Source organism: Lampris incognitus, chromosome 4, assembly GCF_029633865.1.
Source record: "Lampris incognitus isolate fLamInc1 chromosome 4, fLamInc1.hap2, whole genome shotgun sequence".
Classification (NCBI taxonomy): domain Eukaryota; kingdom Metazoa; phylum Chordata; class Actinopteri; order Lampriformes; family Lampridae; genus Lampris; species Lampris incognitus.
This window is the reverse complement of record NC_079214.1, coordinates 62,316,685-62,328,300: the sequence shown is the minus strand read 5'-3', so window position 1 is coordinate 62,328,300 and position 11,616 is coordinate 62,316,685. Positions and strand designations below refer to the sequence as shown.

The following is an 11,616-nucleotide window of genomic DNA, read 5'->3' as shown; positions in this document are numbered from 1 at the left end:
ATTTGACTCCTGGTTCTTTCCCATTATTGCTGAACGGTCAACATAACATTGGGAGGGCAACCTCCATATTCTTCACACTCCCTGTCAGATTCCCTTTCCATTGTGTTTTATCTGTCCCCACTCAGTAGCCAGCTGGTTTGTATGACATTTGCGTTCCGAGCAACCAACCCAATCAGAGAAGAGTTCAGTAGCCAGTCAGTTTGTATGGCACATACGTCCCGAGCAACTGACCCAATCAGTGAGTTTTATCAGGCAGTTTGCGTTGACACCAGTTAGGTTTCCACTGCTGATTCTTTCTCACTGAGACACTCCCTCCTTCCTCTCTGAGACACTACTGAGTTTCTACCACCCTTACACACAGTTTTATCAAACAACACACTTTTTAATCATACAAAATATCAAACATTCACACTTGCCGTTAAAACACAGCACATATCATAAACCAGAGAGCGCTGCTTTTATGGGAACCTCCGTTTTTTTGTTTTTTTTTTTGTTCCCATGGGTCTCTAAACCTACTCACTCAGGGCCTCTAACCCCTTATACGGACATGCGCTGCTTTTATGAGGACTCTAACCTCATGGGTCTTTAAACCCGTCCGTATTTCCCACGTGCATGCGCTGCTTTTATGGGATTTCTTAACCTCATGGGTCTCTAAACCCGCACGTCTTCTTTTCAGTACTGTTGCTGCTTTCAAGGGTCTCTAATCCCTTAAACCCGTGCACAATTTATTTCAATGCTTTATTCATCCACTTTAACTAGGACACTTGCCGTATAATGACAACACACAATTTGGTATAGCCAATAACAGAACTTCGATAAAACAGGCGTCTGTTTACCTTAGTTTTTTTCAGCGGCCGCTTGTTGTTGCCATCACACTGCAGTTATCCGTTGTCTTTTACTTCTGCGGTCAATCCGTCGCTTCTCCGTCTTTATCACGTCGGGGTCACCAAATTGTTGGACTGCAGCTCACTCTACCAACTCATCTTCATCTATGTGAGAGCGTAGTCCTGCGTGTTTTGTTGATAAAGCACTAGGAGAAGATGTTCGGTCTCAAAACCATCCGTTTTATTTAGCAGTAAATGGATAAAGCATACAGAGCTCTGGGTCTAGATCTTCCTATCCCTGACAAACAACAGATTGTGTTAGTTCACGAAGTCTGACTGTCTCTCCTTTCCCTGACCCAGTCTTTATACTATACAAAGTGTTGACTAAACATGAATGTGTGGTCTTCTTTGTGATTGGTCCGTTCATCTGACTCCATTTCCACCTCACTGATATCCGGACTCCAGGTAATCTTCTTCTACATCTGCTGTGACCTCCTTGTTGCAGCTGCCGTCGTAAAATCCTGTTCTTGTCTCTACTCCACCTTGACCACAACACCCTTATTGTTCCCTTTCCTATTCAGAGCCGCTAACCTTATCTAAAGTCAGCGACCCTCACTCCTTCCATGGAGATAGACACACTCTCCTTCTTGGGACATCTTATCCTTTTATTGCCCCCCACTTCTCTTCCTATAATTTACTCTGCATTCCTCTGTCTGCTAACATACTCAGTACTTTTCCACTGCCACTATAGCACCTCATGTCCTTGTAACAAGCCCTGTTCCTCATGCATATGCTTTCCCAATGATTAATATATCCTTATATCCCTTATTCCAATTAATACGTTGTAATCATCATTATTAAACATCACACCATTACATTTATCTACACTAACCTAGTTGACTAACAGTCCTTATAGCTTGTACATAGCAATAGCATGAAATGAGCCCAAGTTGCTAGCTCATAGCTGCATTAGCCAACTCGGATCACTGGTATACTGTAGCTCGACCGGTCGGAGAAGATGAGGGTTTCTTCTAACCTCCAAAAAAAGACAACATTTCATGAGTATTACTGTATGTGGCAATATAGTATTCACCCCTCTTTTCCTTTTCATTGCAGCTCCAGTCATTGTTTTTGCCCCACCCTTGGATCCCTCAATATTATTAAACCCAAAGGCTCTTTTAAGAACCAACCTCTGTCTCTGTCTGTCTGTCTGTCTGTCTGTCTGTCTGTCTGTCTGTCTGTCTGTCCTTCCGCCCACCCATCCATCCATCCATCCATCCATCCATCCTTATCTCTCATACTCCTGTCTATCTGTCAGTCTCTCACTCTCTTGTCTGTCTGTCAGTCTCTCACACTCTTGCTAACCAATCTCTCACGCTCTTGTCTATCTCATCGATGGCTTCCAACATGGACCACATCCACGACCACACTTATGGAACGTGCATTGGACATGCTTTCAACAACGAAGCTGTCTTGACTGGAGACATGTTGAACCAGGCCTATCAGGAGGGGAGGCGCATTGCACTTGCCCTGAGGCATGAAATTGATTATGCTGAAGACGTAGATGAGCGCTTACTGGAAGAGGCCTACCAGGAGGGGAGGGGCATAGCACTCCATGTAAAGCACGATGCTGTCCCAACTGAAGCCAGGGTTAGTGTTTTAATAGCAATTTGTGTGGATTTACATTTTCAGTTTCTAGACAGTACCTTCATCATTATTCTTAAATTTCAGTCTTACAAGAATTGTCACACACAGAATGCGCAAAGAAAGGTCCCTCAGCCGATAAAAAGGGACCATGCAGGACGAGGCAAGCCAAGAGGGAGATGTGGAGGACGGCGCCGAGCCTCAACTGCTGGTAACTCCTAAACAAATTCGAAATTCATTAAGTCTCATTGATTTACTATGTAACTAATTATTCATGTCACTGCTTCTCTTACTACAAAATGATCTCAGGATCAGTGTTTCCCACATGATTGAAATATACTTGTGGTGGTAGCCGGGGTGGGGTATGATCAGACTCTGCTATTGCTAGATTTGATACTTTTCGATACGTTGGCAGCCATGAATATACTTGGGCGGCCTGCAAAGTATTTACAATGTGTGGGGAACCCTGCGGGTTCTAATGATTATCCAATCAACGCCAAGGATGGGACTAACAGTGTTGTCAAGCTGTTGTTGAGTGTTGTCATTTGTAGTGTAATGAACATGTGAATAGATTGTTGCTATTTTGCCTTAACCTTCAAAACATGTTAGGGTTCTCCTAATCTCTTTCTATTCTTGCATGTATTGTTTAACAGTCACATGCCCTGGTACGGAGGACTCCCAGGCCACGACTGCTGAAGCGAATTCCCAGCCAAGAGCGTTTGCTCAAGAAGAATTTGGTAAGATTGTACACATAGATCGCATCATGCTGAAATCTTAAAGATGCCTCACAGGGTATCAATCGGCCATGGTATAGGACGCTATACTATTGGGGTTATATCTCAGTAAAGCGCCCTGCCACCATTCATTCATTGCACCATAGACATGTTTCACTTGGTCTGTAACACTGCATCTACAGATAAAATTTTTGTCATTCACCCTGTTGATCCAAGTAATCCTTAGTTTTGATGTTTTGTAATTTGCAACTGATCAGGCATGGTATTGTTCGATTTTCAACAACCCTTTATGGCTTTTGAGTACTCAAATGGAAGTAGAGATTACAAGTTCTCTATTGCACCTTTAACATATTCAACATGCTTTTGCATTTCCTTCATAGACCGAAACATGGAGAGACTGTCAATGACTTCTGGGTCATTCCGTACTGATGTGCCTGCTGTGCCTCTGCAAAGCTCCTCGTCTTGGTCCTTGCGTCAGCTGACAGCCCAAGAACAGTGGAAGGAAGCTCGGCCAGACCTCCTGCAATATCTACTGGCAACTGAGGCTGTTGGCCAGGAGTTGCGCTCTATCTGCCATCAGGCTGCTGTTATAAGGTTGGAGTCAGATGTCTGCAGCTCTCTTCAGTTTTTGTAAATAGTTTAGTTTACACACTTTTATCATAGGCTGAATAAATACGGAAGGACATGTCCTAACAAAAGGACATGGCTCAATCTTACTCCAATTATTCCAACCAAATGCAAATTTGAAAATATATGGCACGTCTTGTTTGCTTATGAAATAATTATCTGTTTTTCTTTGCTTAGGTGCAGAGACTGCCTTCCCGAGGAGTGGTTGTGTGAGGCCTGTGATGTGTTGCATCATAAATGATGGCCACTCCACAACAGAGACAAGCGTGGTGGATGGCTTCCTCAAGGCCATCCCACCATCCACATGCTATACTAAAGGGGAAACTGGACACTACATCCCACACAAGCAAGGTACATATTCTATGTTTTTTTACTCACTCACTATTAAGGCATTATCTTATGTTCTCAAATTTTTGATTGGTAGTTATTTCTGTGAGAGTGTATGACATTAAAATATACATGTTTCTATTCTGTCTGTTATGCAAATAACATGTTTCTATTTTATTTTCTGTCAGCTTCCATTTTACCCACAGTGCGCGCACCACAGCTATGCTCATGTGAAGTTGCTGACGTCACTATGTCTCCAGGCAGAGAAGTCATCCTTATCACCATAAACGGTAAAGAGTTGTCCTTTTATACTTCATATCTGTTAGCATAATGACATGTCATTGTCTAAATTGTTTAAATATATCACCAGGATGGTTCGACTTGCACATGCCTGCTCATGTGTGCAATATCTGCCTGCAACGCTGGACCCCGGGTCTTAAAGATCTAATCAAGAGTGGTTAGTGGCCAGCCTCTTCACATTCCCCGACCCTGTACACTATTGACCTCTTCCACTCATTCCCAGACCTGAAGGTCATTTCACCTGGCTTTTCCAGGCAAGCTTTTGCAAAGTTGCTGGAACATCGCACTCGGCGTGCTGGAAGAGTAAGTGTAATAGAACAAATGTCTTCGTAATTATTATTATACTGTTAAATAGACAATACCCATATGTTCATAATCATGTACACTTCAGTCAGGGCAAATCAATGGGGATGCACTTCAGCGGAGCTTCCTGGAGTTCAGCTATTGCTCGTTTGAGGAGGACCAGCTCTGCTGTGCGACCCCGTTCCCCTGCCCCGCCTGTACCCCAGAAATGGTGGCTGTAGCAGCTGATGGAAACCGGAAGCTTTACCGCTTTAAACGATCCAGCGGGTGTGTCTTTTGCTTGTGGTCTTTTTGTTGAATTTGCATTTTTTGAAGGGCTGTTTCTTGCCAAGGACAGTGAGGTGTCAGCTTTTGTTGACACCATTAGGACTGCAGTGAAAAGCGTAAGTCTTACAACAGCCAAGTATACATTAATCATGTTGCTACTGTATGTACTCACCACATACTAGTGGGCTATTCAGCTACTCCCGATACCAACGGGTATTAAGTGAAAGGAATGTTAATGATGCTGTAGTACCTGTGTTTCAAATGTTTCTGTTAATGCACTGTTCTCACAGACGCAAGGCAAAGCAACATGCGGTGCTTCGCAGTGGGCAGCAGCCAGGGAAACCTCACGGAGGGCCAGTAAACTCGATGAGGAGGGCGTTGAGGTAGCCGTGTGTCGCCATGGCTACCTCTTGAAAGGCCTAAATATGTACCGGGGTGAAATTTTTGCCTACCCTCTCTATCTCCAGAGAGAAATTCAGGCCACAGCAAATGTCAAATTCTTTGCCATGGATGTCACCTGCAAGTACTGGCTATGCCTCCTAAAGGTAGTGGCTGCCCTTCCACCACTCCAGGGGCTCTTGCAGATGAGGCCATTCCTCAGCATCATGCATGCCAGGGCTCATGCCACAAAGTGTGAGGTATATTTTCATTTTTTCAATTTTTATGTATTGTTTTATAAAGAAACGATATTGAGATTCAGCTCAAGATTCCATGTCTATTTTCATGCACTGCTGCTAATATCAGTGTTCAGTCCATTGTCAGTGGCAGGGGCAGGGTTCTCCGGGTGTTTCGTGATCAAAGGCAGGGCCACTGGTACTTTTGATCAATCCAGCTCCCTGACTACATTCATTGTCTCCTTTAACAGCTTAAATGGAGTGGCAGGAACCAGGAGGGAGCGGGCACAACGGCTGGTGAAGAGGTTGAGCAGGTGAACAGCTACCTCTCCCGTTGTGCTCTGACAACGAAATACATGTCCAAAGCAGGTTGGTCACTTTCAGCACTTTTCCAGCACCCAATCCTTACTCATCTCAACTCTACTCTCTTCAACTGTACCTTACTGTACTCACTCTCACTTCGTTTTCTAATTTTCTGTTAAAAAAGTGGCATTGTATCTATCCTGAAGTGCGTCATCTTCTCACATTGTTCTATAATTTGCGGTCCATAATGACATCATCTACTTCCAACAGCCTGTGTGGACATGCTGACTGTCCATGCAATGGAATGGAACAGGAACAAGGGAGACAATCTCCACAAGGCCCTCTCCACAAGATATGTGAAGGTATGTCCTGTATTCATGTTTGTTGTATCATTATGTGTTTGTGTATCTGGTTAAACCCACATGCGTGAAGCAGATTTGGGTCACTGTACCTGACTTGAAATTGATGCTGAAAATATTTCTGTCTTTCAGACTTGTCAAAGAGCTGTGGAGGAGACAGCAAGACTTCTAGAGCTCAGAGAAGAGGTCCATTGCTCAGAGGAGATGGCACTGCAGTGGGTTACGGATGTTCAGGAATGGGCTGGGGGTAAGGATGACAGGAAATCATATCTCTCCCATCTCTTTTTGTCCTTTTTTTTAACATTTCTATCTGTACTTTCAGAAGTAGCTGTTATTGAATGTTGAAAAAGTAGTGCAATACATATACAAACTGTGAAGTAGGTGTGTGATTAAATGATTTTGTTAGATTAAATATCTATATCTGGTATTCCTTTACTATTTCCCAATTCTGTAGAGACAAGAGATGCCGCCAGTGATCAACGATCCCTGCAACAACAGTCCACTGAGGGGCTTCATCTGAGCCGTCACCACAGAAAACAGAGCCTCTACCGTCAAAATGGTATGGTAAAATTTGAAGTATTTATTTGTATCCTATGTAATGGACAATACATGTACATGATCACTTACCCATTCGCTACATTGTCAGTTGTTTTTACGCTACTTTTGTCTTGTTAGACAGCAACAAGCTTCGTCACCGCCTGCGCAAAGATTTGGTGAAAGACAAGTGGCGTCTCTTCGAACAGATTGCCGAATACAACAGGCTGGTGTCAGAGATGCAGATCAATGTGGCAGTGGTCGAGAGGTCGCTGGCTGGACACACTGTGTCACACATATGGCCATGGGAGGTGCACAGCAGTGGTACGTGCCTTTTGGGATGCTCAAATGTGTGTGTTTTGAGACCCAGGGTATAATTATATAGAATATAAGTTACGGACTATGCCCTGATCATGCATCATAAAGTGACATTTAGCAAGTCAGTAGGGGATCTTTTGTATAACTTACAGGATCATCAGTGAACATCAGCACCAGGAGACGAGTGCATGACCAGCAGATGCTGACCACACACCTGCAAGAGGAGAGGAGCTTCCTGGTTTTGGAGATGGCCCAACGTTGTGAAACCTGGCCTCGGCTCTCAGGACCAAGATTATAAGTGAGGGTATGTTGAAAAAAACAACTTTGTTTTCCATTCATGTTACTGCCATCCCACCAAAAATCTTTTTGCAACACAAAATCAGCAGGCATTTGATTAGAAGTTACATACTATCAGAATCCTTACTATAGGTTTGTGTATTGTCTTGTTTTGAATGTCAGCAGAGGGAAGTGAAGGACTACGATGTCTTCTTATTCGAAGACTTTCGGAAGTGGAAGGTAGTTTGCGGTTGGTCCTACACCACTACCAGGCTGCTTTGGGGCCACATGCATCTCTCCTTGGAGGCTTGGATGATGAAGAGGAAAGTGAACCTAGCAGTTCGGAAGAGAGTGAGGAGGAGGCTGAAGAGGAGGCAACCTGGGTAGCCCTGGCAGCACATCATCCCCCACCCTCATCCACCTCCACTGGCTCCCAGTCAAGAGCCGTATCTCCTACAAACTCCTCCTCCTCACCTACAAATCCCTCCATGCCCTCGCCCCCCAATACTTGTCTGACCTCCTCCACCAGTACACTCCATTCTGGAACCTACGGTCCTCTGACCTGGGTCTCCTCTCCATCCCCCATACTAGGCTGCAGACTTTTGGTGACAGAGCCTTCAGTGTGGCGGCCCCTACCCTCTGGAACTCTCTCCCTCCTGAAATCCGTGGCACCCCAACCCTGGACACTTTTAAAACAGCCCTCAAAACACACCTTTTTACCAAGGCTTTTCCCCATTAGTTAGTTTAGTTTAGTTAGGTTCATTTTCCCCTTTTTTGCTGCTGCCCCCCACTGCCCCTCCCGACCCCTTACCTGACCCTGTAAAGCGACCTTGGGTTTTTTGAAAGGCGCTATGGAAATCTTGAGTTATTATTATTATTATTAGGTATCCTCCTGGGGTATGCATGGTTGTTTGCCTGTGTAACAGGATTAATTTTGTTTGTATGTTTCACTAGATTTTTATGTCTCATTTGCTATTGTTTATTTGTTTTTCTGTTTCTGTGATCGCCTGTCTTGTTTAATGTTTCATTTTATTGATTTATTTACTATATCTTAATATCCTGATTATTGATTGGCCACATTTAATATCCTGATTACTGTTGGGCTATGAGCTGGGACATTGGCGGGGTCGTGAACTCCTAGGTCTCTGTCTCTTTCCCGGGTCTGGCTGTTTTGGGCAGAGGTTAGTAACGCCAGGAGCTCTATGTACACCCTTTTTCTGAGAAGCTAGAATGTTTGAATGTCCATAATGTTTGATTTAAATATCTCTAAATAGTCATGTGTATTATAGGTATGATTGTGTAGTGAAAATGTCATTTTTTTACGAATAGTTTAAGCAATGACAGTGATGACGACGATTTATGTTGTTGAAGCTGAAGCTAGCTGGCCAATAATGCTAAGCTGGGAAAGAGCCCTGCCATCAAATCTGTTTGCTCTGTGATTACTCTACGCCAGGGGTGTCAAATCCAAACTTACTGAGGGCCATTCTGAGGGTTGTGAATAAAATCGGGGGCCATGACATTCATTACAGTGATTCTTGTTATGGTTACAACCCATATGCTATTTATATAGCACAGACAGTTTTTTAGGATTATTGTATATTTGATTGGTCTCTTTGTACAGTAAACTTCAATACTCTGTATGCTTCTTCTCATTTTCCTGTCGGAGTGACATTCAAATTTCCCCAACCTGGGGATTAATAAAAGGCAATTCAATTCAATTCAATTCATATATGACTCAGAGGTAACGTCAATGCAGCCAAACTGGCGGGTTTATTCACACAATCAAACCAAACACATGACTGGCGAGAACCTGCCAGGAGAGGGCACATGGATGACAGGACCACAACAATTATGTTTATAAGTAGGCTAGCAGGTGGATTAAATAAAATAAAAATACAGTTTGTTCCCCCTTCATATTTGTGGGTAATTCTTTTTATCAGCAAAGTAAGATGGAAGTGCTGTCAATATAGCGGCAAGTGCAAAAACGATGTTGTATTTAAAGATAATAATAATAATAAAAAATAAAAGAAGAAGAAGACAAGTGCACAATTAAACAAACTACATTAGCAGTCTAGCCTACAATAGGCTCAGTTTTTAACAAAATAGTTTCACAGTTAAACAAAACCATTAGGCCTACTACTGTGTCTTTCAACACAACAAATTATGTTTTCTGTGATAACGCAAAATAGTCAGTGCAACAAGGCCTATCTGAAATGCATTGTAGTTCAACTCTTACCAGACACTCTGCACCTTTTCTTAGAGATGATCTCGTCTATTCTAGGCTTAATGTCCTTGGCTGTGGCCAGTTTCAGTACCGACACCAAATGCTGGTCAGTGAGTCGGGATCTGTGGGATGTCTTGTTCAGGTTCATTATGGAGAACATCTGTTCGCACGAGTAAGTGCTTCCGAACATGGACATGATGCGTGCAGCATGAAGACGGAGCTCTGGCATTGATTTGGGGAGGAGAGCTGCAAACTCAGCAGCCCCGATTGACTGGTACTGGGACTTCAGAGCGCTGCTACATTGCAGTTCAATGAGTTCCAATTGCAGGTGCTCAGGGGCAGCGTCGACATCAATTGCAGAAGGATTTGCGAACAGGTCAAGGTTGAATTTCTGTGATTCAAAATCAGCAAACCTCCTGCTGAATTCCGCTTTGAGTGTGTTCAGTTTGTCAGCATACACTTGGGTCCGGAGTGGAATGGTGACTGTGGCGCTCATTGATTGACAGGTAGGAAAGTGGGTCAAGTTACCTTTGCGCATCTGGCCCTCCCTCAGACGCAGTTTCAGTTCAAATGCCTTCACGGAGTGCCGCATCTCGGGGATCAGCTGCTTTCTTCCCTGGAGTTTGAGATTCAGTGACCTGAGGTGCTCCGTGATGTCACACATAAACACCAAGTCGCTCAGCCACTTTTCATCCTCAAGCTTGGGGGCGGCCTTCTGTTTGCTTTCCATGAAACGAGCGATCTCAGCGCGGGTGTCGTAAAACCTCCTCAGCACTTTTCCCCGACTCAACCAGCGCACCTCCGTGTGATAGGGCACATCCTCACGCACAGAGTTTCCCTCCTCTAAAAGAGCCCTAAACCGCCGATGATTCAAGCCCCGTGCACGACTAAAGTTCACAGTGTTAGTCACAACAGTCATGACCTGTTCCATGCCCAACACCTTACAGCAGAGGGCCTCCTGGGGGAGGATGCGGTGGTAGGCTACCAAGTTTTCTCCTGTGTGCCCCGTCGCCTTCCGAGTCAAACCGACCAGTTTCACGTCTAAAAGTTCCTCAGTGACGGACAACTGAGTGTCCACCCCTCGGATGAGTATGGACAGCTGGGCTGTGTGCGTCCTGTCTTTACTCTCATCTGCCGCTAGTGAGGATGGAACAAAGTGCTCGGCTTTGGTTTGTAGCTGGCTCTCCACAGCGGAGGCCAGTTCCTCAACACGACTAGCCACAGTATTCCGGGACAGGCTGGTGTTTGAAAATGCCTGCTTCTTGTCAGGGCACACGACGTTGCACACTTTTTCAAGGCAGTCTTTAATAAACTCTCCCTCGCTAAACGGCTCGCTAGCCTTTGCGAGTTCCTCTGCGATAATACAACTCGCCTCGGTAGCGCCCTCACTTTCACTACCGATGCGAGTGAACACGCTTTGCAGATGTTGAAGGTTGCGTTTCAAGCCTTTGGCTTTCTGCAGCCGCTGCTCCGTGTCCATGTTAGCATATTGCTCGCCATGCTTCCTTTCGAAGGCTCTGCGGATGTTGTGCTCTTTGAACACTGCCAGCGACTCTTGACATACGAGACACGCTGGCTTTTGTTTTAACTCACAAAACAGGTATTCAGCTTCCCACCTCTCTTGAAACTGTCGATACTCTTTGTCTACTTTTCGTTTTGTCGCCATCTTTTGCTCATGCTAGCTAGCTAGCTTTCGATCTCCTTTGCAAAGCGTACGTTCAGGTAACGTTACTCGGGTGACGTAGGCGATGCTACTGCGGGAACATGCTACTCAGCATTTCTGTTACTATGGGGAAAAAGCGAAGTGCGGCAGCGCCCTCTTGTGTTTCAGCGTTGCATTGTCACAGACACAAGCTCTCGGGCCACATTCAGTTGATGACCAGGATTGACAGGAGGAGGACTGTTTAAAAAGATATGGGGCTCGTTTATACATTTTGTTCAACATAATGACCTGGAAAATAT

The 11,616-nt window shown here is 44.5% G+C and overlaps 1 protein-coding gene across 1 annotated transcript; it reads right to left on the bottom strand.

Annotated features, from left to right (window-relative positions):
• Positions 1–9,655: 9,655 nt before the first annotated feature.
• LOC130112107 (general transcription factor II-I repeat domain-containing protein 2-like) lies at positions 9,656–11,320 on the bottom strand. The gene has a single exon (XM_056279401.1). The coding sequence runs from the start codon at positions 11,318–11,320 to the stop codon at positions 9,656–9,658; it is 1,665 nt and encodes a 554-aa protein (XP_056135376.1).
• Between the last annotated feature and the right edge of the window lie 296 nt (positions 11,321–11,616).

Coding starts and splice junctions, on each gene's coding strand:
- LOC130112107 (XM_056279401.1), bottom strand. CDS start 11,320: ATGGCGACAAAACGAAAAGTAGACAAAGAGTATCGACAGTTTCAAGAG.